The sequence below is a fragment of the Ceratotherium simum genome, chromosome 10 (genome assembly GCF_057802395.1).
Source record: "Ceratotherium simum simum isolate JZ-2026a chromosome 10, ASM5780239v1, whole genome shotgun sequence".
NCBI classification, from domain to species: domain Eukaryota; kingdom Metazoa; phylum Chordata; class Mammalia; order Perissodactyla; family Rhinocerotidae; genus Ceratotherium; species Ceratotherium simum.
In genome coordinates, this window is record NC_141909.1 from 62984025 (window position 1) to 63010690 (window position 26666).

Genomic DNA, 26666 nt, shown 5'->3' on the forward strand with positions numbered 1-26666 from the left:
GTATGAAAAGCTGATTCCTGTGTGACCTTGAGCCTTCCCAGGGCCCACCTTGCCCACGCTCACCTGACTCGCTTGCCTGCTGCACACCCCGCCCAGGCCCTCCTGCCCAAGGGACCACCGCTCTCAGATGTCCACCCAACCAGGTAGCCAGGACCAGCCCCTCCGGTGCCCTCACTGCTTTACCACACACCTCTTCTGCTTCTGGGAGCTTGCCGGCTTCCAACTTCCACTGAGGCAGGGCCTAAGCACTGATTAAAGAGAACTAGGGAACTGGAAGCAGAGAACGTAAGGTTGAGAGTGGTAACAATATTAGTATAAACAATATTGGTAACACCAATAATAATAACAGTTTCTCCTACTGATTGAGAGCTATATGTTCTACAGTACCTTGATCTTCCCATATCATAGCTCTTACCAGGTTAAGACAGTGTCTAACAGAAACCTCTTTCACCAGAGGGAATTGAATGCAGGGACTGATTTCCCAGGGGATGAAACAAGATGAGAACTCCACTGGGACTGGAGACGTAACCCACAGATCAGTAACAGCAGAAAGCTCCTACCAGCCCTAGGCTGGAGGAACAGCGGAAGAGGTGGCGTGACCTGAGCCCGGAGCCAGGGTGGCCGCCAGAAGGAAGAACCACAGAGGAAGGTCCCTGACCATTGCCAGGGAAGCCAAATAGCCTGTTTCCCCCTTCCTCCCACCTACCCATCTTCCTTTAATACCCCGCATTGGCCAAACCCAGCCAGACGCTGGCTGACATGGGAGCTGGGGGGTCCACGCCATCCACTCCCCCACTCACCCCCAGTGTCATACGGAGCTGAACAGGCAGGCCCAGGGCGGGCCCAAATGCTTCATTGAAAGTGCCTGTTAATCACCTGAATCCCCCACAAGACTGTAAGGGGCTGCATCTGTCTCTCCAGCTCCTAGCACACTGCCTGCCATATGGTTCACACTCAAATATATGTTCAGAAGTGAATAAAGTAATATCACCCCTCTTTTTCAGATGAGGGAACTGAGGTTCAGGGAAACTAAGAACATTGCCCAAGCTCACAAGGCTGGTGGGTGCAGAACCAGGACCCAAATCAGAGCCCGGCTCCTTCCCACATCCCACGCTGTCTGCATGTGGGGCTGCCTACGAACGGTAGGCCAGATGAAGCTGTGAGGTAGAGCCTCTTCACAAACAGGGAGGAGCAGCGCATCCCTGGCAGAGCTTGGAGGATACACCAAGTCAGGGAAAACACACCCACAGGGTTAAGCAGACAGGGGTTCTCAGCCCTGGGCCCTCCGTGATCTCAGTGCTAGAGGCCACTTATAAACACAAAAGACGAGGAAATCTCCCATGTGTTTGTTCAAATCCTATCTTGCGTGGGGGGGGGGGGCAGTAGGTGAAGGGCTCCTTCTCTCCCCATCCCAGGAAACATGTTTGCTCCCCCTTTCAGCTCTATATCCCTCCCAAAGACAGTGGAGTTGGATAGAAGGATGGCTCAATATTACAAGCAGAACCATACTGTCATCCTCTTCCATATAAATCTGCTTCGTAAAAAATACGACCCAAACCACAGCGGGCTGGAATCCAGGCAAGCCCTCCTCTGCTGGTGGCCTGGGATTAGTATTCCTGCTGCATCCTGAAGAAGCACAGCCCAAAGTTGTCAGCAGGCGACAGCCAGCCTTCGGTCTCAGGACCCGCAGCCCCGGACCACAGGCACTTGCAGACATGCATAGACCCTCACGTCGTGCCAGCACCAGGCCCCTGTAAGGCATCTGAGGGTGTGAGGCCATGAGGTCTGGTGAGAAGGGAAAGAACAGCCACTTGCTTTGAAAATGCTATTTAAAAAAATTAATAACCTTCATGAGCAGACACAAAACATTGCCTTCTAGGTTGGGGCATTTTTTTCTTTGGCCATGGTCCAAGCCTGAGGGTGTGGAGGCACCCTCTGTCCCTCCCCAGGCCCCTCCCACAGGCCCCTCAGTGGAACAGCAGCGGGAGTGGGGCTGCTGGAGCAGCAGGTTCACAGGTGAGAGGAGGAAACTCCCGTGGGAATGGAAGGAGGACATTCATTAGTGAGAATGAGGCCCCCCTTCTCTCCACTTGACACTTTCCATCCAGGGCCAGCTCCGTGGGGCACAACCTGTGCAGGTGCACAGGCCCCACACTCAGAAGGGCCCCACGCTAGCTTTAATGCTCTGCCTTCACCGTCTTGAAATTCTCTATTTTTACATAAGGGCCCCACCTTTTCACTTTGCACTGGGCCCCACAAATTATGCAGCTGGTCCTGGTTCCAACTCTCTCAGCAGAGAAAGACCACAAAATGTGAGCTAGCTCTGAAAGGTCTTGTTGGAATGTGGCTCTCATCACGACCCAAATGTTGCTTGTTGTCCGTCTTTATTGGAAGGCCACTGGGTCAGTTCACGGCCTGGCTCGGGGCACCTGAATCACCCTTGATATGTCTCACTGACGTGCGCTCCTTCTGGGGTGGAAAGCCTGCAGTGCCATTGTCCCATATAACGTCTCCACAGCAGGGATTGGCCCCTGCCTGCTAGCTTCATGGGCAGCCCAGGGCAGGGGGTCAAATCTCAGTGCCCCCATTACCCTAGGTCAAACCCAGGATTGAAAAGCACCAGCTCCAGGGGCTAGCCCCACGGCCTACTGGTTAAGCTCAGCGCATGCACTCTGCTTCAGCGGCCCAGGTTTGGTTCCCAGGTACGGACTGACACCACTCGTTGGTGGCCATGCTGCAGCAGCGACCCACATAGAAAATAGAGGAAGATTGGCACAGATATTAGCTCATGGTGAATCTCCCTCGAGCAAAAAGAGGAGGATTGGCAACAGATGTTAGCTCAGGGCAAATATTCCTCAGCAAAAAAAAACAAAAGTGAAAATACAAAAAAAGGAAAAGCACCAGCTCCAGCTCTCTGTTGGCTGAGGCTGCCTCCAGAAGCACAAAAACAGGCCATCGCCAACCCAGGGAGCAGGGGCAGGAGCCCAGCCCCCTTGCAGCTGACCCTGGAGGCAAGAAACCCCAGCAGGTGGGGCAGAGAGCAGCTCACCTGGTCACTGCTCTCCCTGACGATCTCACCTTTGGCACCTTCCGTCTGTCTTGATCTCAACAAATCAGGTGAACTGTGCCACCTGGTGGAAATCATCAACACCATCCTTGAGTTATACTGATAACTACAGCTATGGAGACCAGCTTTTCCAAATGAAGAATTAAGACATATGGGCTCACAGACATAATACCTGAAATGAGACTATTCTGGAAATCTAGATGGACGCTCCCCACAGTTAGAGCAGCAAGTGTGACAGTGAGGGTGATCCTGGGACCTGCTCTCCTGCCTGTCTGGGCTGACTGACAGTGCCTCTGGGATAATGTCCTGACTTTTTTAAGGGTCTGAACACATGAAGGATAAGAAGTGTCGGTCCTGGTCACACCTGCACCCCTAGCATCGCCCCTGGTACCTGACACAGAGGTCTCAACCTGGTTGCACTTGAGACTCACCTGGGGAGTTCGTAAAGCTCCAGACGATGGGCCCAGGCCTGGGTTTGTTTTCAGAGCTCCCCAGGTGAGTCTAATGCACAATCCAAGTTGAGAACCACTGGTCTAACAGGTAGTAGGGACTCAATAAATATTTATTGGATGGTTGAATTCACAAACGGCACTCAGATTATTTCAGCAAAGGCCATACCATCATCAATCAAGGTTTATTTAAGAGGAATGCCTTGGCTGCAGCAGTTACGAAATAATCATTGTGGTGCCTGCTTTCTTCACTTAAAAGAGCCCGCTTCATCAAAGGGGGTCTGTTGCAGGGAATATACAGCCTAACCACGTAACCAGCCCCTCTCCTACCTCCTCCTCCCCACAGCACCTCCCAGTCGCTAAGATGCAGTTAATCCTTGCCCTGACTTGGCAGATAATTAAATACAGCTCCAAACGGTACAATATTCCCCTGGAAAATGCCTAACTTAATTTTGGAGAAAAAAATAAAACATCTTGAGCATCTTGAAAAGTGATCAATTCCCAACCTATGTTGCCAACTTCTACTGGAACATCAATTTTTCCTGGAGAAGAGGCTCTGGAGAGACACGGCAGACTTTTCTAGTCACCATGGTGCCATTTGGTGACCCAGGGCAGCTGAGTTCTTGCAGAAAAATCTGGCATTTACCCAGAGGAAGACTTTGGCTGATTAATTAATTTATGGAGCACCCAGAGCAGCTCTTCCCAGAATCAAGGTTAGGGAAGAGAAATAGGAGGCCGTCCTCAGCTGCTCTAACTCCGCAGGCCGGACACCAGGACACCGGAAGGAGGGAGGAAGTTCAATGCACTCCCCTCTCCAGTTATTCTAGGGGCACTGGTTCTTAACTAGGATCCACAGCCAAATTGCAGGGGACTCCCAATCTCCTCCCTGCCCATCTCCCCCCAACCCCCATTCTCACCAATGAGACATGGGCTAGGGACAAGTATCCACATTTTTTAAGTTCCACTGGTGATTCTGATGCCCAGGGTTGGCTGGAACCCCTCACTGCTCTTAATCAGAAAACAGTGTGATGTGTGGACAGCACCCAAGCTCTCCTGTGAACTAATTAAGTGTTGAGGAAAGTCGCCTCCAGTCACTCGCTCTGTCCGCTCCAGCTTAAAGCTCAATGCACAGCTTAGAAAGCTGGCAGCTGTGCCGATCACCACGGGATCACTGTCCAGGACTCCTGGCCATGCTGGCCAGGCCCTTCCTGACCTGCCTGTGACATAGGGCATTCTCCCCAGTGTGGACTGGCCGCAAGCTGGCTGTGAGGTGCAGGCTGCTCACCTTGCTTGGCTATTTCAATGGCAGTTGCTTTTCCAAAGCAGCTGTTCCCTCTGGTGACCAAGAAGGCTCTTCTAGGAACTTGGACCTCCAAGTCCTCAGGGACAGAGTCCTCAGGTGCAGACTCACAGCCACTCCTGGAAGCAGCAGACCCACAGAAAGAATGGCTGGAAGGAGCCAGGAATACAAACTACTAGAAGGAGAAAGCCTAATTCTGGGGTGGGCATTATTGCTCTCTCCCAGCACATCACACAGCTCCTTCCTTCCTTGGCCTCCCTGCTTCCTCCCTGGTCTCACGAACAATACCATCTTCTCAGGGGCTACACTTCCTGTACCATTAGCTTCCTGAACTTTTGAAAATATTTGGAGATTCCAACAATTTGGCATCCAAACTACCTTTCTTTGCTGCCTGTGATACTGGGAAGTGCCCCGCCCCCAATCCTTTGATAGATGGATTGTTTTGCCTTTTTCCCATTTTGGGGGTGGGGGAGCAGAGCTTAGGAGACCATTAGCACATGCTTATAGCACGGCAGGACAGGCAGCCCTACCTCACCACAGAAGCACCACGGTGGCGTGGCGAAGCAGAGGAGATTTGCAAGTAGGGAATGAAGGAGGAGGAGGGTAGGGTATTTGAGCTCTGCTCAATACCAAAGTCTCCTTCAGGGCTAGAGGGTGCCGCACAACTCTAGGGGGCACCATTCAGATCACCGTGATGGGATACTTGTATCTGCATTAGGACAACTTTCTGGCAGATGACAGCAAAGCATATTGAGGAGGAGGTGCTTTTTCTAATTTGCACAAAAGCATCATACCGTATAGATGCAACCCTGAGTTCCTTAACTGTTTCTCTCTGCCTTCTGAGATACCTCTTCTTCCTTTACTTTCCTAGTATTTCCTGGTTACGAAATTAGCTGAGGGCAACGGAGGCAGAATGGAAAGGGACTGGCAGGAGGGGGCTCCCAAAGGCAGAGCTTTCCCCACACAGCAGCAGGCTGGGTCTCAGAGCTTGCATCTCTCACCAAAGAGCCAGGTGATTTCTCCCCTGCAATATAGAATGGGACTCTCTCCCCTGCAAGTTCTACGAGAAACCCAGCGCCCTCCCACACGCCCTGTTTACACACAGACTGCCAACAGCTGGTCTCCTGCCCTGCGCCCTGGTAAGGCACAACTGCCAATTACACGTCCTGGACTCTGGTGAAGAGGCCAAAGAATGTTTATGAGCTTGGGTTTGGTCTGGAAGTCATTGTCACAGGGGCAGTCATTGCAATGTTTCTTTTCCTGTCTATAACTCGCCTGAATGTCCAGGGCAGCTCAGAGGACGCCCTTCCCCTTGCTTCTGCTGGTAGTGGCCCAGTTAGTGGGGCAAGCAAGGCTTCTGATTACTCTAAAGTTTTCCTGAAAGGCTGACTTGAAACTAAAAATAATATCAATAACAAGCGCTTCGGATGGAACAATCTGCGTTTAAATCACAGCTCTGCCTTTTAATAGCTGTGCGATCGCACGTGTTGGCTTAACCTTCCTGAGCTCCTGTCTCCTCATCTGCAGAAAGGGGATAATAAGAGGTACCTCTTGGGCAGCCTAAATAAGATCACTTATGTAAGGCATTTATCACCACTCTTGGAATAAATTAAGAGATCAATAAATAGTAATTGCTATTATTATTACTAACAATGATATTAATACCTTCCATGTTCAAAACTGAGTTCCTCATTTGGCCCCCAGCCCTTCAAATCATTAGGGACTTTGAGAGTATTTTAAACTATAACCAAAGATGAAGCTGGAAGATTTGTTTTCCCCTACAAGTTGGGGGAGGGGGGTCCCAGGATCACTGTGAATGGATTTTCTTGCAGAGGCATGAGTTTCCTCAGAAACATCCAGGGGCCTGAGAATCAATGAATAGGGGCCTAGCCAGGAGAAGGCACTGGTGGGGAGTGAGCGAGAGCTTCCCAGACCACAACAGAACCAGAAGAAAACATGCAGGAAACTGGCCCCAAAGCTCCCTCTCCTCCAGAGGCAGGAAGCTGAGAGGCTTTTCTCTGCCACACCCAGCTAGAGGAGACCTTAGCCTCTGGGCCACCACACTGATCCTATTAGAGACTAAGGTTTGCTGAGGGCGGCTCCTGTGGATTAAACCTCTTCAACTCCAGGCTGTGAGCTTTGCCAAGTGGGCGGTGCCAGGCTGGCCTGCAGGACCTCTCTTCCTTCTCTTCTGTCCTTTGCCTTGGCCCTTTGTCTTCAACACAAGGATTCCATCCCGGTCCAATCTGTTGTTAATCATAACACTTGACTTTTTTGTGTCTCCCTGCCCTCTTTTTTGGGAAACATTTTATCTTCACAAACTCTGGAGATCCGTCCCTATTTTTCAATGCAGAGAGAGATAAACGACCTACCTAAGGTCACAAGATGGTAGGTGATAAAGCCAAAGGAGGTTTTCCAGTCTGTCAACACCCAGCTGAGGGCACCTTCTACTACAGCAGTGATACTCAACGGTGCTCCCCAGATAAGCAGCATCAACATCACTTGGGAACCTGTTAGAACTGCTTTGTCAACAGTTCAGGGTGGGACCCAGCAATCTGTGGTTTCACACGCTCTCCAAGTGACTCTGATTCATGCTGAGCAACCACTGTACTTAGTGTTTCCTGAACCCCTGACAATAGGAATCAGAGGGCGGCAAGCTCCCCGGCATCTGTTTCCCCCATCTTACTCAATATGGAATTCTTAGGTCCCACACACATCTGCTAGGGGCTTAGGAGTCTGTCATTTTTAAACTGCCCTTGGTAATTCTTAGGTTCAGGCAAGTTGAGGAAACAGTGAATAGATCCTGCTGCCTAGGGGTTCGTATAGGGAAGCTTTATAAAAATCCTGGTGTGACAAGAAAGAACCTTGGAAACCCAGCTACAGACTCTCCCATTGGAATCAAAATAAGGTGTTGTCTTTCCCTCCAAATCACTATGTACAATGGCAGGGAGACCCACCTAAGTTTGCATCCTCACCCTGCTCCTGGAAAGAGTCTGGGGAGAAACTTTTAGAAGCCTGCTCTCCCTGGGTGGATGGGAAGCTGACTCAAGCTCTTCATGCTGCGTTCTGTGTAACATGGAAAGACCCAGAAAACAGTGGCCACTGCCAGAGTACACCCCTTTGAAAGAAAGAGGCTGCCACTGCATTCGCCTCAATTCAGTGGGCCAGGGCTGAGAGCTACACTTCCCACCATTCTCTGCAGCACTGGCCCCTGAGAAGGGTCTGCACTTTTCCCAAAAGGATGTGGGCTGAAGAGAAGGGAGCAGCAGTAGCTGCCTCCCCTTGGCATTCTGCCACTAGTCCTGCTATGATGGAAATGTGCCAGGCTGCCTCAGGAACTGATACAACCCTAGTGCAGGGAGAAGAGGACGCCTCTTAGATGCCTGAGCTGTCTATGAGAACCACCTGGGAGGGGGGGGTTATAAAATATCGGTCTAGCTTCCAGTGCAGACCAGCTGAATCAGAATCTTTACGGGTAGGGTCTAAAAAATGGTATTTTTAATTCTCCCCCAGCGATTCTGATGTTGACACACGGCCGAGAACCACTGCATAAGCCTAATTAATTCTAAGATAAAACCATCTCTCCATGCCCCGGAATTGGCCACCCCTTAAAACCACAATGAGCTAGAGGGCCGACTAGGACACAGGGAGGGTGATCACGGAGCCGGCGAAGCCATCAAGCCCGGTCCACCAAGCGCACACTGAGTGCACAGCCGACACCCGTCCTGAAACCCGCGCTCAGAAAGTTCCAACTGGACCGAGAGGTCACAGTCCACAAGCCGCGTTTTATTAGTGAGAAAACACACACCCAGGAAAGTACTAAGCCGGAGTCCGAGCTAGCAATTTAGTACAGCCCTGTCTGACGCCGAAAACAGCCCCACGACAGTAGCACGCCCTGCAGGGCACAAGGTGACGCCCAGGAGGCTCTGGGGCGGCCGGGCCGCCTGACGTCAGTCCCAGAGCCCCGCCTCTCAGGTGTCGGCCCCGCCCCTCGGGGGCCCGCCGGGTCCGCGAGCACCGAAGGGCTGGACCCCTCCGGCCAGCCCGACATCTGCCTGCAGGCTGGGAGCCAGCGAGAGCCACCGCTTCTGGGTCCACCGAAGACATCGCGGGCGCGTCCCCGCCAACCGGCCGCAGCGGCCCCGGCCCGCAGTCCCAGGGCTGCACCCTCCGCCGCCCGGGTCGCCTCACTTGGTGCCTTCGCGCAGCCCCCTGGCGGACCCCGCGGCGCTGTGGTAGAGGGACTCCATGGGGCGCGCGCCGCACGCGGTCCCGCGGCCCCGCCCCTCGGGAGCCGCCCGCGGTTACATCATCCGGGTTATGTAAGAGCCGAGGCCCCCTCGGGACTCTTCTCTACCGGGAAGGCAGCGGGGTCTCCGAGCCGGCCTGGGACCTCCATACGATGGGGATCGCTCCCCTATCCCAGCTTTGGAGAGTGGCCCCTCCAGCCTCAGCCTCAGAGGGTGGGATGAGGGAGGGCAGGTCCTGCTACTGGCCGCACTGGTGGTCCGCATGGTCACCTCGGGGTTGAAACCCGGCGTCAGTACGTGTTTGGGGAATACCTGCCTGGTGGGTATGGCTGCGATGCAAAGATGGCACCGCAACGCACCTCCTAGAAAATCATGTGGAATAAAACGATGAGACTTAATGATACTAAAAAGATCTCCATCTGATGAGTTTTATCACGGGTTATTGTAATAACTAGCATTTTCTAAGTTCCTACATATCTTATTTCACGCAGTGCCCCCAGTACTCAGTGGAGGTACATCTCCCCTCACCCGCAGGTGCAGTAAGTCAGGTTGGTAACGTGCACACAGTGACACAGCTGGCAAGAGGCAGGGCTGGGTCTCCCACCTGAGAGGTAAGTCTGTCTCCAAAGTCCAAACTTTTGCCACTAGTTCTGCAACTTTATGCAGTGCCAGGGAGGGCCCCTTTATCTCCTCCAAGTCTTCATCAGCCTCCCCCCACCCCCAAGCCCAAATAAACATAGAGTGTATGTAAAAAAAAAAAAAGGAGGGTTGCTGTGCTAATCCAGATCCCAGACAAGTCATCCACCCCTTTTGGGCCATGTTATGTAAGAATCGGACACCTCTGTCCACTCTGACCTCCCTCACTCTGGGTTAAGGATGGGTCACTCAGTTAAATTCTGTACTGGTTTACCCAACCTGCCCACAGACTGAGCCACTCTTATATAAGATGTGCGGAGACCAGCTGGTTAATGGCCTCATTACCCAGGATATAGGCTATAGGGTCACTGCCCCCCTCCTGAGGGGGCATGTTTTTACTTCAGAATAACTTTTGAAATAAATTTCCCCAGAACAGCTTGCTCCTCTGAACAGGACTGTGAGGTTCCACTGCGTTGCTCTTATTCCTGACAGAGTGATGAAAGGAAGTTTAAACAGGCCGCATTCTGCAAAACCACGAAACCTGGTGTGACTTTCAATGCCTGTCCAGTTTGGCTGGGAGGATATTTTAGACCCCCCCGAGTTACACAGCTGTGCTTTGTACACTCTGCTTTGTGTCAGTGATGGAAAAGGTGTCAGTCTGCTCTGAATCCCTCTCACCACCTCAGGAAATAGGCTTTTGGCTCACAGAGGAGGTGTAAAATTGTTTTGAACTAGAGTCTATTGAGGACATCAGGGGCACCTTCAAGTAAAAGAGTGAGTGGAAACACAGCTCTCTCAACCTGCCATGCACAGCTGGGCATGCTGCGTAACCATTCAGTCTTCGTTGTCTTATTTGTAGGTAGGAATGAATATGCTCACCTCATGGGGGTGTTGTGATGATTAAGCACATTTGTAAAGAGCTTAGCGAAATGTCTGGTTTCATATGAGGCGATCAAAAAATGTTCACTTCTAGGGGCCTGCCCGGTGATGTAGTGGTTAAGTTTGCGCGCTCCACTTAGGCAGCCTGGGGTTTGCAAGTTTGAATCCCAGCACGGACCAACGCACCGATGCACCGCTTGTCAAGCCATCCTATGGCGGCGTCTCACATACAAAATAGAGAAAGATGGGCACAGATGTTAGCTCAGGGACAATCTTTCTCCACAAAAAGAGGAAGACTGGCGACAGATGTTAGCTCAAGGCCAATCTTCCTCACCAAAAAAATAAAAATAAAAAATGTTCACTTCCCTCAAGTTTTCTTCTCATTCCTTTCTCTTCCTACGCTACAGCCAAGCCGCGTCCATTCACTTGATGTTCCATGAGTGCATGAAGTGTGTCGTGTTTCAGCCTCAAATCAACAAGTATCCACTGGGTACCCAGTGTATGCGTTTTATACACACTTCATAGGAGGTTTTAAGATGACAGCTCCTATCTCAAAAGCATCCACTCTCCCCTGGAAGACAAATAACCTGTACACAAAAAGAAACGAAGGACAGGATGGGATTAATGGGAAAAGGCTCCAGTTTAAGTGGGAGTTAGCTTAGCTGGATTTTAGTCCTACTTCTGACACTGATTCACTGTGTGACTGGGGTAGTAGTGATGAAATTGATTTAGGGCTTAATAAGTGCCAAGCATCATGGATTATATCACTTAATCCTTACCATGAGCCATAAGGTTGCTCTTGCTGTTATCCCCATTTTACAGATGAGCAAACTGAGATTTAGTAAAGGGGTGAAGTCACTTGGCTGAGGTCACAGTAAATACATGCTGGAGCGAGGATTTGAGGCCATGGCTCCAGAGCCCAGACCCTTACTCACTGTACCATACTGGATGGGGGCAAGTCACTTAGCCTCCCAGGGCTTCAGTTCTCATCTAAATGAAAAGAGGGTCAGGCTGGATGACATCTGGGGCCCTTCCAGCTCCATCTTTCTATGTCTAATAAGGGAATTACATAAAAGATGTTAAATAAGTTAGGCCCAAGGTGCTTTTAAGAGTGACATCAAGTGGGTGTAGTGCTTCATTTCACTTGGGAGAAAGCCTCTAAAATATTTCTTATTTTAATAAGAAATAACTGGTTAATATTTCCCCGGTTCCAATTTGCCACTCAAAAGCCAAACAAAGAAATCATCCTTCAAAGCTTCCTTCAATTGATTTAGAGCCCTGAAGCTAATTTTGACCAAACTGGAAGGAGAAGCAGAAGGTGTGGACTAAGAAATCCACGCTTCCTGCACAACAGGTCTACATGATGGGCGGTCTGCATACATACACACACACACACACACACACACCAGTGTTTGCATCATCTTCCACTGAAGCTCAGTACCCGTTTCTCCAGCCCAGTTGTCATGGCAACACCAGCTGCCAATGAGATCATGGAAGACAAGGTTATAATGGCAGTGGGGCCTTAATATTTTACCTGGCAAAACCACTTAGATAATAAGATGAATAACCATAAATCATAAATCCATGGGAAGCCCAGGCACCGTTCATTGTATGTGTTTCACGTGTACTTGGGGTTGGGGAAAAGAAATGAAAGCAAAGGGAAAGGAACAAAAAGGAAGGTAGGATAAGGCAGGGGGTGGGGAAGATCTCTGAGGCTGATCCCTGTTATTCCCCAGTGTAGATCATGCACGGGTCCTGACCCTGTCTGTGCTCGGATTAAGGAACTGGTCTCTTCTGTAACAAGAAGGGGGTGGGGGCTCCCAGCCTGAATCACAAAAGGCTTATAAAAAAACCCAAGGCGACTGTTTTCTGGGGTTCACACTAACGGAGGGGAGAAGCAGCCCAGGGAGGGCGTGGAGACAATAACACACCCACACAGTCACCATCAGGAAAGTGGACCCCATTTAGAAACACCTTTCTGGTGGCCTCCGCACCAGATGCCCACCAGCTTTTACAGACTGGCTCTCCCAGGGGCTGTCTGTTGCCCACCTGAACTCACACCCTAAAGAGCAAATCCATTTGATTTTCGGGTTCCCTTCCTTTCCCAGGAAACCAATCACAGTGGGGTCTCCGGTAAGAGCTTTGGCACTGGGGAGCCGGGGTGGGAGAGAGCTCTGTTTATAGTGAAGACCCTTTGGTGCCTTTGAATTGTGTGCGATGTGCATGAATTAGTACTTATTGAAATAAAAAACAAGCAAAGGTCCGCCTTCTTTTGCTAGCATTGTTCACCTTCCAAGAACTAGACGTATTGGTGAGACGGGTCAAGTGCGGGGCAGTCGTGAAGCCCGGGAGGTCAGTTTCCATGTAACAGAGTGATTAAGGAAATGACTTCCCACAGCCAGGGCTTGTGGTGGTCTTCAACTCTCACGCAGTCTGTTTCTAGGGCGCTTGTTTCATGGCAAGCAGGTTCCGTTCTGGGAGCCAAAGCAGTAGTGGGGCTCAGGGGTGGAGTCGAATGAGAGCCTGGAGGTTGCTCGGAGAGGTGGTTGTAGCCCACCCTCACCAATGCTCCCGGGACCCCCTGGTTCCCACTGCTGGCTCGGGAGAAGGGCCACCAATGAGGCTGGGAGAGGGCCAAGGATGCAGAGAGGCAAGAACTGGGATGGAGGGTCAGAAGACGCTCGTTCAGCTCTGACACCTCTTCAGAGGAGTCTCTTCACCTCTCTGAGCCTCCGTTTCCCCTCTACACTGCAGTGTGACTGTCCAGTCCTCACAGCAGAGTAGTGAGGATGAAATAAAGGACCTTTTCTCTTACATAACGAATACTTACACTCCACTTGCTATGGGCCAAGCACTGTAAGCTCATTTCAAACGAGGAGATTGAGGCACAGAGAATTTCAATGGCATGTCCAAGATCACACTGGAATCTAAAAAGTAGCAGAGCCAGGATTCGAACCTGGCAATCTGGGTCCAGACTCCACACACTTAACTCCTTTTCTGTAAGGATGGGACACTTCTCATGGTGACGTCTCTTCAATTTCTTCTTTTAGTCACTTCTGTGGGGCTGGAAACTTCTGCTACCATCTTGTGTGCCTTTTTGGTTGGTTGATTGGTTCCTGTGTTCTACTGGGTGGCTTATAGTTCCTACAGTTCCCTCTACCAGCGTTCCTCACCCCGCCAAGCCAGAGGCACTCTGAGACAGAAGGTGGGGCACTAAGACTTGCAGTCAACTAAGAGTGAGATTGGGTTTTGAGCCTATGAGCATGCGTGCCCTTACATACGGATAGAATGACCAAATGACCCTGCACTTGCTGGCTATTTAATACCGGGCCATTCCATCATTCTGGGGAGGCTTGGAAGGACTGAGGAATAGGCTATTTTATTTTTAATTGTGGTAAAGTATACATAACATAAAATTTACCATCTTAACCATTTTTAAGTGTACAGGTCAGTGGTATTAAGTACATTCATATTGTCGTGCAACCATCACCACCATCCATCTCCAGAACTTTTCATCTTACAAAACCGAAAGTCTGTACCCATTAAACATTAACTTCCCAGTCTCCCCTCCCTCCAGCCCCTGGCAACTGCCATTCTGCTTTCTGTCTCTGAATTCGACTACTCTAGGTACCTCCTATTAGTGGAATCATATAGTATTCATTCTTTTGTGACTGATTTACTTCACTTAGCCTAATATCTTCAAGGTTCGTCCATGTTGTAGCATGTGTCAGAATTTCCTTCCTTCTTAAGGCTGAATAATAGTCCTATAGTATGTATAGACCACATTTGGTTTATCCAGTCATCTGTTGACGGACATTTGTGTTGCTTCCACCTTTTGCCTATTGTGAATAAGGCTGCTGTGAATATTGGTGTACAAATAACTTTTCAAGACCCTGCTTTCAATTCTTTTGAGTGTATAACCAGAAATAGAATTGCTGGATCATATGGCAATTGTATTTTTAAATTTTTTTTTTTTTGAGGAAGATTAGCCATGAGCTAACATCTGTTGCCAATCCTCCTCTTTTTGCTGAGGAAGATTGGCCCTGGGCTAACATCTGTGCCCATCTCCCTCTGTTTTATATGTGGCATGGCTTGATGAGTGGTGCATAGGACCGCACCCAGGATCTGAACCTGCAAACCCAGGGCTGCCGAAGGGGAACGTGTGAACTTAACCACTATGTCACTGGGCCAGGTCCATATTTTTAATTTTTTTAGGAATCTCCATACTGTTTTCTATAGCAGCTGCAACATTTGACATTTCCACCACAGTGCACAAGGGTTCCAAATTCTCCACATCCACTTGTTATTTTCTGGGTGTTTTGATAATAGCCATCCTACTGGATGAGAGGTGGTATCTCGCTGTGGTACATTATTATTATTTTTTGTTATGTATCTTTCAATACATTTGATCATATCTGTGATATCCAGGTGCTGCCCCCATCTTGTATTCGTTGCCTAGTATATTTTAATTATACACACGCTCTCACACACACACAATATTGAAAGGGTAGTTTGCTCCTTAGGTATGTGGTTTTGTGGAAGGGCATAAAATAGAACCTAATCAACCTAATCACTCAGTCCTCAAAATAAAATTTCAAAATACTGGTTTTTCCATTTTGATTCGCAGAAATGACAGACCATGACAGTTACAGAAAATGTGCCTATTTAAATAAGTCTTACTTACGAATATCGGTCATTTTTGAAGCAGACCTCTTTGCACTGATAATGGAAAGTTCATGATATATGAAGTAGAAAAAAAACAGTTGCAGAATAATCTGATGTAATTTATGGAAAAAGCACCTATATTTATGCTTAAATAGACATGTTCTGAAAGGATTACTGCTGGTTCCCTTTCTGGAGACTGGGACTGCGAGTCGAGGTAGGCTTTGAAATCTTTTATGTTTTACTTTATACCCTTTGACACTACTTGAATTTTTAGCCATAAGCATGTATCACTTTTATAATAAAAATAAAGTTTTAAAAGTCATTTTAGGAAAATAAAAGGGCTTATAAAAGGGAATATACTACTGATTTATCTCCTGCCTCCAGCTGTGGAGAAATAGCCCGGTTCTGGGTCAGGTTTCGTGGAGGCTGAGCCAGAGGTGGAGCTTCACCTGAGTGATCTCAGGAGAACCCGAATGCAGGGGGGGGAAGAAGGGCAGGAGAAAGGAAGGGGCGGGCAAAGGATGTGGCTTCTGATGAAGTCTGGCCTGATGCCTCGGAAGCTCTGGGGCATAAAGGACAGCAGAGCTTGCCCTGCCCTGAAGCAGGGGGTTGGGGTTTTCCTCCCTCTTCCCCCACTCAGTCCTTAGCAGAGAGGGGGAGGGGGAGGGGAGGGGGGAGAGGGGGAGGGGAGGGGGGGAGGGGAAGAGAGTTGTGTGTTCCTGGCGAGTTGGTTCTAACTCAACCGAGGGCGGGCCTCTGGGACAGGCTGCAGGTGTGAGCCATTAGCTGCAGCACCTGTGGCCGCCAGGGTGGGCCTGCTGGGCTGACACAAGGGATCTAGGGGAATCTGGGCTACCACCTCTTTCCCCGGTGAACTGGGAACTGAACTGAAACTGGCTTTCTTGGAAGCAAAATCACAGACCGTAAATTAATTTGTGAAATGTCTTTTTTTTTTTTTTTTTTTGGCTATGGAAAAGTACAGGCTACAGGACATTTTAAAGGCTGAAATATTCAAATGAAGAAATAAAGAGTAAAAAAAATAGGTTTGGAAGAATCCAATCAGATGGCACGATTTTTGCAATCATGGGGAAAATCAATTGAAGGCTGGAGGAGCTCAGAGCTGCCGACCAGGGGCAGAGCGGTTCAAGAAAGAGACAGTGAATGTTTGAACCTGGGTATTGATGGCTGTGGAGGGGGCATTTTTTTTTTTGGAAACTTCATGGACAATGTATATCTTATCATTGATTCTATCTCCCTTGCTGCTTGAGTTGTTGAGAAAATTGAAAGCCAGATTTGAAACCAGGACTAAGTACCTCAAGGAATATGGCCAATTACTAAAGGCAGGGGTTGATCTTGGAGGGTGTATTGTAAGGCCTACAATTTCATGGGCAGCCTTGACATCTTTGAGCTTCACAGATGCCCAAAAGCCTAACCATGAATTCCCTCGCTGTCACAAGACGTGATCCCTACCCAGCAGGAAAGGCGGCCCACCTGGCTAGTTCCTCTATTAGTCTGACTGGCTGCCAACACTCAGTCCTCAACCTAACGGGTCTTCTCACCTCCCTGCCAGCTGGAGACATTATTCAAACAAGCCAATCACATCCTCCCACAAGAACCAGAGGTCACCCTACCCTCTTATTACTACAAAGCATGACCCCTCACAGCTCTGGTTGTTCAGTCTCATCCCCCGTGTAACCTCCATGTGGCCCTGCATAGCCTCCCCCCGGCTGTGAGTGTATGTGACTAATAAACTGCTGTCAATCTCGTCTGTTCAGTGTCAGATGTGGTGTGTTTGGCTATACTATTTAGGGCAGGGGACCCTCCCTCACCAACAGGGTGAATAGGAGGCAGTCAGGACAGAGGGACATTTTGAGTCACGAGACTTTTTAGGAGCCTGATTAGAACTTGCCATATGTGCAAACCCTTAATACCACATCTGGCATGGTACAAGCAGAAAGTACAAGCTGCCTTTTCTTTGCCTGTGAAGTGGAGTTTTACCTCCATACAATGCAGTAAGCAAGTTTTAAACTTTAAAAGCTAACTGATGGGCCGGCCCGGTGGCGCAAGTGGTTAAGTGCGCGCGCTCCGCTGCGGCGGCCTGGGGTTCGCCGATTCGGATCCCGGGCGTGCACCAATGCACCGTTTGTCAAGCCATGCTGTGGCGGTGTCCCATATAAAGTAGAGGGAGATGGGCATGGATGTTAGCCCAGGGCCAGTGTTCCTCAGCAAAAAGAGGAGGATTGGCAGATGTTAGCTCAGGGCTGATCTTCCTCACAAAAAATAAAAAAATAAAAGCTAACTGATCCAACAAAGGAAATGTTCTAGAGAAAACAATAGAAGATGTATTTGAAAAACACCCACCTCCTATTTCACTTCTGCTAGCAATAACAGAATGCTGTCTCCCAAGATAATTTGCCTGCTATGATACCAGGCGGACCTGAAGAGCGAACTACTGAAATTTGATTTCTATGAAAGGGAAATTTGTTTTCTTCCTAGTTCCACACTCACAAAAAGAGAAATTACCTCTAGAATCAGTACGAAGGATTTTCTGTTAATTCATTTTTCTATAATCTCCATTACAAACTCATCTACACACTTGAGGATTATGAGTTTGATGGAGCAAGATTTGCCTAGAACAGGCCCCTGGTGGTTGTCGGCTTCTTTGTACAAAGTCTGAACCCATGGTAATCCCACCGGAAGAAAGAAGTAGTGAAGTGTCCCAAGGCCTGGGGGATTATTCAGGGAAGGCACGAAGGAACAAATTGTACCAAGTTTATTTCATTAACAATGAAAAATGCCCACAAGGAAATGAAGCACGATTCAGTTATACAAAAATGAAAGTTATTGACCACTTTGCCTCTTCTCCTGCTAAAACAGATAGAAATAACATGAAATACTGGAGGTAGTATCATATTGTCTCATGGTCACAACCCAGACGGGACAGTCTTGAGTCAGTCTGTGCCTCCTGTGTGGCCTGAAGGTACACGTGTGGTTCTCCGACCCACCGAATCAGAATCAGTGGGGGCTGTGATTCTCCATTTTGAACAAACCCTTGGGTGGTTCTGATGGTTCACTAAGGTTTGAGAACCACTGGTGTGGCTGACCCCCGTGAAATGGTCCATTTTTACCACCTTCAACTGCCATCTCTGTAGATTCAGGCAAAAAATAGGAACAAGATGGTTTTTAGGATGATGCCCAACATAGCAAATAAAATTAAATGACTTCAATGTATAGTTGATCTTTGCTGTAGTCTTTTCTCAGATGGGAACAATTGATGATCCCTCCCAGCTATATGGATTTGTTCTTTGAGTTTTCATAACATCCAGAAAGTTCAGGTGTTACCATGTTCATTTCCTCAGAATACTATTACCTTACGACACAGGAGGTGGTCGTGTCCTTGGGTCAGTCTTGGCCAGGTGCTTCCAGTCTCCAAGTATGTGCAGCCCACTTAACACCAGTGTAGAATGTCTGCTCTCCAGGGCCCTGTCAGTGATTATAACCACGAGCTTCCTATGTGTATCTTCTATCAAAAGCCCAGATGAGGAAAATAATACTTACTGGGAATCACTTAAATGGCATGCAACCCATCACTTCCTAGACAATCTAGAAGTCGTCTCTCGTAAGCCAAACTTCAGAGAACTACAGTTGTGGACCATTTGCCTTGGCCCCAGAACTTGTATCCTGAAATATGCCTCATCATAACCATCTCACCATCCAATGAAGGAGGCCCTCATACATTATCATTCACAGCCTGCTAGTGTGTTTGTCTAGCATGCTGAAGATGTCACCCACTGGATCACTCAGTGTCCCCTCTATGAATTGATGCACATGAACATGGTCTTTCAGACTTAACCCATGTTTCTCCAGAGGGGGCATATTTTTTACTCCATGGAAAATGTGCAACTCATAGCTGATCGTCATATTTTCTTTACTGCTTTGGTGGCAAGGAAACTCAAAGCCAACAATTTAGCCCAGGTTTTAGCAATTATTTAGGATCTATGACCAATACTCTCCATTGTAATTGGGAAGGGGGGACATATGAGAATGAGGACACTGCTTCCTCACTCCCTCTGGGGTGAGAATCTAATGTGGGTGTAGGGGAAAAAAGGAAAGAACCTCTGCTTTCTAACCATCATAGCTTTTCCTATAGTTCTATTTTTAGAACTGTATTTCTAAAATATTTCTATGTATTTTCCTTTTATTTTACTGTATTGAATATAATATTTAAAGACCCTCCAAATTTGTTGTGAAATAAGATATAAATAGAGAGAGGAAGGAAGGAAGGAAATAAATCCTTCCACCAAGCCATTTCTGGGAAAAGGAATATTTTGCCACTTTCACAGGCATATTTGATAAGTCATCATCTATACCAAGATACAGATTTCTGCAACACTCCAGAGATATTCATGCCTGTCAGAAACTGGGAATCTCAACATCTGAGACCCGGCTACTGATGCACCCAAAGCACTAGCCAATATCGACAAGCTGCTAACAGCCATTTTTATGCCCAGGATTTTTTCACAAGCTCTTTCCACCTTTGCCAAGGCCCCAGCAACAAAGCTCAGAAGCACTCGTGTGGGAGGAGGGCAGGGTCCTTCGGCTCAGGTCTTCGGTGCCCATAGATGAGGAAGAGTCAGTGATGTGCTCCCTCAGGTGGAGAGGAGGCAGATGTGCATCTTCTCCTCATATTCTCTCTGTGGCCAGACTCCTCCGTGTAAGTCCCTCATGAGGCCACCAGCAAAGCATCTTAGTGTCACTGTGAGGGGAGGACAGTGCTGAGATGTGAGTGGGAGAACCTCCATCTGCTTGGTCCCCAGAACCCCGGAGTCACCGCATGGGACTGTATGGGCGGAGTTGTTGATCATGGCACAGGTCTTGGCCCCTCCCCTCCCATGCCCCAGGCCGGCATGTCTCTTGAATCCCCATGCTCTTTCTTGTTGAGTCTCAGTGCAGCTTCAGAGTCATTCCCAACACAATTACAGCTGTGACTGCAGCTAGCAGGAGAGAACAGAGCTGTTTGCCATCCTAGGCTACAGTGTGCCTGGGCCCGTGGTGCAGTCCCTGTGCACCAGGGGGCACCTGCCTCTGCGGAGGGGGATCAGGCCATTGTCCTCCACGAATACAGAGTCTGGTTTTTCCCTAGCTATATGGGCTTGGCTTACTTTTTCAGGCTGGAGCCTGGACATTCTTTTCAAGTCTCCTGCTCAGGAATTAGTGTCAGGGACGTTAAAGGAAGTACTAGTTCATGTGTGGCCTGGACTGAGCTTAGAAATGGGTTCTGTTGGCTTTCAGCTGTGTTCATTTGTGTCCAAACATTAGCTTAGTGACTGGGTATGACTGACGGGTCATCTCGGGGGAAAGCAGGGTAGGAGGGGGCGCCCATGGAACACCTTGCCTGCCCCAGCGTCTGAGCCTACAGATTCTCCTGGGCCCCCAGCACAGACAGGGCCACATGGGGCACAATGAGCATGGCATTGGACATCACAGATGAGGGCAGGACCTGCAAGTTGCACACCCTCTGATCTTCTACCATGGCTCAAGTGAAAATGAAACCAGAAAGTGCCCAAAGGGACAGGGCAGGGCCGGCCCTGTGGCTTGGTGGTTAAGTGCGCGCGCTGCGATGCTGGCGGCCCGGGTTTGGATCCCGGGTGCGCATCGAGGCACCACTTCTCCGTTCATCCTGAGGCCGAGTCCCACATGCAGCAACTAGAAGGATGTGCAGCTACGACACACAACTATCCACTGAGGCTTTGGGGGGAAAAAATAAAATAAATAAAATCTTTAAAAAAAATTAAAAAAAAAAAAAAAAAAAAACAGACAACTATCTGCTGGGGCTTTGGGGGAAAAATGAATAAATAAAATCTTTAAAAAAAAAAAAAAAAAAAACAAAGGGACAGGGCAGAATAGGGGCTTTCCCCTCTCTGCCCACCAGAGGACGCATCCAGCACCATCTTCTTACCTGGGAAGAAACCAGGGCCAAACGTGATTCTAGGTGACAGATGCCCAGAGAGTGCCTTCAAACTCAATAGGAAATCTCCATGGGACTCACTGGTCCTTTTCTCTTAAAGCCACAGAGAGGAGTGAGCCTCTCGGTTTGAGCTGACACTTCTGATAAAGGGAGATGCCACTCGGCATCGATGGCCGCTTGGGTTGGTTTGTGCATGTGGCTGAGATAGAAGCACAATTAAGCAGGTGCCACGCTCCCCCTGGGCACTGCCCCTAGAAACACACATGACAGAGTCTTCACCTAAAACTCTAAAGCATGGGGGCTCCCCCACGAGGGCTGACACACTGACAGGGTGCCCCAGCTCCCAGGAACTTCCTCTCACAACAGCAGTGAGAGAGGATGTTAGTGGTCGCTGTTGGGCGTCATCCTGGCCCTCCAGACAAATTGGTTTACAAAAGGCTTCCAAACCCTAACCTGGCATTAAGTAGATTTACTACTGTGCAATATTTAAACTCAGAGACCAAAAAGCATCTACATTAACGACACGTGTGCAACCCGGCCAAAAAAACACAAAACTGGTTTATGCCATCAGCAAATCACAGAGATGTACACAGATAACCAGGGAAAGAAGCAGACTTGAGGCCAAGCAAAGAATTTGCAGTGGCACCACACACAGCCCACTGTGAAAGAGTGGCTGCTCTCTGTGACACTAGGCTAGAGGGCCAGCCCAGAGCCCCCATGTGGAATCTGCTTCCTTGATCTTGGCAGATTCTATAGTCCTCTTTAGGATGCCCTTACCTGTCAGATCAAACCCATCTGATGATTTGGGAGTGGAAAAGAGTACTCCTTAACTTTCCTAAAAGGCAGCTGGAGTCATTAAGTAAGAGCACCTTTCTCCTTTTCATACCAAAAGCCATCAGAGCAAGTAAAGTCTTATTTAAAGTCCATGCTCTTTCTGTAACTTCAAGGTGCCCCTGGATGACAACATAGCAGTAGCAACAGTAACAACAACAAACCTTGCTCTTGTAACAATCATTGGAATTGCACTGTGATTTGAAAAGGTCACCCATTCTTTGCCTCCCTTACCACATCCCCTCAAAAAAAAAAAATCCCTTGAAAACTCTTACGAGTACAAAATTCCCCCTCTGAAAGTCAAGAGTTTTAGTCTGCTAGAATACTTGGCACATTTTGGTGGTTTCTTAAATGCCTGCAGGGAAGGTTTTATTGCCTTTACAGCATGCTCTTCTCCTGCAACAATGTGCGTGTGCGTGTGTGTGTGTGTGTATATGTCCATGTGTCTGTGTATGCATACCTGTGTGCATGTGCATGCATGTGTCCGTGTGTGTACCTGTGTGCATGTGTGTGTGCGTGTGTGCTGGAGGTGGTGGTTCTCAGTCTTCATCAACAGCAGATCTCCACCTGAACCACACGTAGACACAACCACTGCACAGGACGAGTAAGACTAGCACGATGTGGCTGAGCACATGGACCCCTACAGCGAAGAGGTACAGGATTTTGTCACAGTAATCCCGAGGCTGCTGGAAAGGTGGAATAAAATCAGGCAGGTGAACAGAAAAGAGCCAGTAGTTCCCCAGGATGAAGCAGAGGAAGAGGAAGAAGCTGAGGATGAGGAGGATATAATACGCATTCTGCCTCCAGGGGTACTCATCATCGCGGGTAGCCGCAATCACCACAGCCTTGGACAGAAGCTGCCTCATCCTGGCGGAGTCGTACAGCGGGAGGGACACCTGGGTTGTGGTAGGAAGCGAGGGGTCAGAGGGCAGAGCAGCAAAGGAGGGGGAGGAGAGGGGATAGAAGGTAGCGGAGAAACGGAGAGAGAGGGAAATTTATGAGGAAAAGTGCATACACTAGAGTTGGAAACGCTGCCAAGGAGTGAAATTAATTTTGAGGAATTAGAACTGGCAAGAATGAAGTCGTCACTCCTTAGTCAGCATCCTCAGTGGCATTTTCCTTTTAGATGTGTGAATTGCTTTGGACAGAGATTTAAGAGATTAGTTGACTGAAATTCATCTCTGCACCCAGAGTTTCCCAGTTGCTCTGGTTCCCTTCATCAGCCTTAAGCTCAGTTTCTTGGCCTCCCTGGCTCCCATGACCTGCTCCTCCTCCTCCCACGACCACACTCTGGATGTGGTCCTCAGCTAGAAGTACCTTTCTCCTCCCCCCACTATCTCACTGCTGGTGCCTGCCTGCCCAGCTTTCTCATTCCCGCACTCCCTCGGCACCATGCAACCTCACAGAGACTTCTGGTCCTTTATTCCTTCCATTTTCTCCTAGGCACCCAGGCGCGCTCATTCTCTACCTCTCCCTCCACCTGTCCTGGACCTCATGGTTACTTATCTGTATTATTCTCTCCCAGCTCCCTCGATCTGATCCCTTGCATTTCTGTCCTTCCACTAAACCCTCCCAGCAAAACTCCAAACCCAGGTCAACACCAGCATCTGCCTTCGTGCTCCCACTGGCTCCCACTGGCTGCCATCATCACAGGTGGGCACCATGACAAAGTCAAGTCTCCAGCTGCAGTTGGACTCCCAGAATTGCCCATCAGTTCTTTTCCTGGTTGTCGAGTAGTTCTCTCACTCTCTGAAAAGACCACTCCAAACCTTTATCACTGTCCAGTGCCCTCTGACCCTTCTCCTCCTTTGCCTCCTAATTCATTTAGCAAACAGACTCACAGGAGTGCATTTTCCTTGGCTTCCTATTCCCCTCTCTACAGTTCTTTCCTACGACCCATACTCACCTTTGATCTTCTTTCTGTTGGATTCAGAATGTGAGGGAACCTCATCTCCATCCACCTCTCCCAGACTCTTGTGACTTCAGCTAGCTCCTCTCTCTCCTACCTGTCCCACCTCCCTTCTGTACTGGTTCTTCCTCTTGGCCAATGAACCTTCTCCAGTACTTCCCCAACACAGAATCCCGGATCCTCCCCTGATTACCACCCATGCTTCCTCCTCTGAGGCTTTCCACCCTTCGTGAAGGCAACTGCAAATCCTGTCTTCTCCCCACACCGTCCCATAAAACTGCTCTCCCTTAGACGCCGATCAACTCCCTATGCCCAATTTCAGAGTGTGCTCTGCACGCTCAGTCCACAGCGTGTTTCTGCCTCATTTTCCTGGTTCTCCTTGTTCCCTTTCAGATGCTCCTTTTTTTTAAGCTATCACTTTTTCAGTACCCACTTTGTATCAGACACCCTTATTAACTGAATTGCACCCCCTCCAAATTCACATGTTGAAGCCCTGACCCTCAGTGGGACTGTATTCGGAGATAGGAGGTAATTAAGGTTTAATGAGGTTCATAAGGGTGGGGCCCTGTCCTTATAAGCAGAGGAAGAGAGCTTGCTCTCTCTCTCTTTCCACACACAGGAAAGTCCATGTGAGGACACAGTGAGAAGGTGGCAGTCTACAAGCCAGGAAGAGAGTCCTCACCATGAACCGAATCTGCTGGCACCTCGATCTTGGACCTCTAGCCTCCAGAACTGTGAGAAAATGAATGTCTGTTGTTTAAGCCACCCAGTCTGTGACATCTTCTTACGGCAGGAAGCCCTGACTAATACAGACACTAAGTGCTTTTAGGCATGTTGTCTTATTTAAGACAACCTTATGGAATGCACATTACTTTCCTCACTTTAGAAACAAAGGAATTGAGGACCAGTGGGGTTAAGGAGCTTGGCCAAGGTCACATGTGTGAAAAGTAGAAGAGCCAGAGTGTAACACTAGGGCTGTCTTCAGCCAGTGCTGGCATCTTTCCCTCCAAACCATTCTGTGTCTCTGCCTCTTCCATTGGCTTTCCTCCATGGTGACCCTCAAACATGGCCCAGACCCCGTCCTCAGCTGCGATGTTCTCACTCTGCATGATCCCTGAGTGACCCCACCCACATACAGGCTGATGGCACCCAAGTCTGCAGCTCCCTTCCAGAACTTTCCCCCAAACTTCAGACTTATGTGAATTCAACTGGGCAGTTCCACTGAGTATCCTTAGGCCCTCAGGCTCAGTATGTTGGAAACAGAACTCATCATCTTCCATATTCCTCTCATTGGATGACATTGTCCAGCCAGCGACCTGGGAAGCTCCCTGCTCCTCACCCTGTGTACCCATCCATGTCCACCATGCTGGTTGTACCTCCAGTAATTCTCCCCCCACTGGAATGGAAGGGCAGGGTCCAGCTTTGTTTGGCTCACCACTGTACACCCGGCCCAGCACGTGTGGGGAGTAGCCCATTAAAGAAGCCCTGTGCTTGATGTTCCAGCAATGGAGCTGCTTCCCATCTCCCTGCACGGACTGTGTGCTCCTTCTCTCTGAGGCCAATGCTCATGCTGTCCTCTCTGCCTGGAACCCCTCTGCTCCCCAACCTGACTCTTTCATAAGCATCCAGATAGAGATCACCTCCTCCAGGAAGGATTCCAGGACCTCGCTGTGCTGGATGAGGAATCTCTCTTCTGGGTTTTCATAGCTCTCTGTGTGTATCTCTACTATTTCCTTACCACACTCTATAGTAATTATGTTTATAAGCTTCATGTTGAAGGGACTGGGGCTCCAGAAAAATAAGGACTACAAATTGACCTTTGAACTTGGAAACATTGAGGGGCCATTGAGACCTCGAGGAGAGAAGCTTCAGCAGGGGTATAGGGGTGGAAGACCCACTGCAGAGACGCAAAGAGAAGCTGAGGGGTGGGGAAGCCACTGTAGATAACTCTTTAGAAACATGAAAAAATAAATAAAAAAAGAAACCTGGCTGAGAAGGGAGAAGGGCACTCGGGAGGTATTTCTGTATGTGAAGAGGCACCACTGACAATGTTTGAGTAGAGAACTGAGGTAACTACTGAAGCCGAGGTGTGGTCCCTCCACAAGGGTCCAGGGGTGGAGGGCTGAGGGCAGGAGCCCCACGGCCCTCCTCTTGGCCCAGGGTGAGCATGTGTACGTGTGTGTGCACACCCATGTGCTCACTCAGGTGTGTCACTTGTTGTCCCCGGCTACCTTTTGCTCTTCCAGACTCATACACTCGGGGTAGGAGTAAGTAATCGCTGGCATGGCCTGGGAAGTCTGCCTGATCAGCACAGAGTAAGCCTCAACTGGGGAACCCTCCCCTTCCCTCTCCTCGGTCACAACACATGGCTCACGCCTCAGGGAGGCCCTTTGCTCATTCTCTCTGACCCAGGGTTCCAGGCACTTTGCTCACTGGCTTCTCAACCCCCAACTCATTCCGTTTGCCCAGTCACCATGCTGCACAATTACCATCAGAAGCCAGGTTGGACAGACTTTCCCTTCTACTGTCCTAGCACGTTTCCACCATACATGACATTGTAACATTGACACCTGGTCTGGATGCTAGAGGACCTGGCAGCACACCCCTCCATACTGTGAGGAATCCCCAGGAGACTTTCCTGCTACTCCAGGCCACTTCACAGGCCTGGTCGATTCCAGATCCCATGGGTCCTTTTCTCCCCTCCTCCACCAC

The 26666-nt window shown here is 49.2% G+C and overlaps 2 protein-coding genes across 6 annotated transcripts in view; both read right to left on the reverse strand.

Annotated features, from left to right (window-relative positions):
* LOC101405780 (transmembrane protein 272) overlaps positions 1–26666 on the reverse strand; it is a 122661-nt gene that overhangs the window by 17660 nt on the left and 78335 nt on the right. The window contains exon 5 of one of the 5 annotated variants that reach the window (XM_087436100.1): positions 18005–18392. The exons of the other annotated variants lie outside the window; for them this stretch is intronic. Coding sequence (XP_087292226.1) covers positions 18198–18392 — 195 coding nt within the window. The 3' untranslated portion in view covers positions 18005–18197. Of the gene's footprint in view, positions 1–18004; positions 18393–26666 lie in introns of those variants that run through there. 5 annotated transcript variants of the gene reach the window in all.
* On the reverse strand, positions 21082–26647 carry LOC147916135 (transmembrane protein 272-like). The gene has a single exon (XM_087436104.1). It carries the CDS (start codon positions 22909–22911, stop codon positions 22585–22587), a length of 327 nt encoding a protein of 108 aa, XP_087292230.1. The 5' UTR covers positions 22912–26647; the 3' UTR covers positions 21082–22584.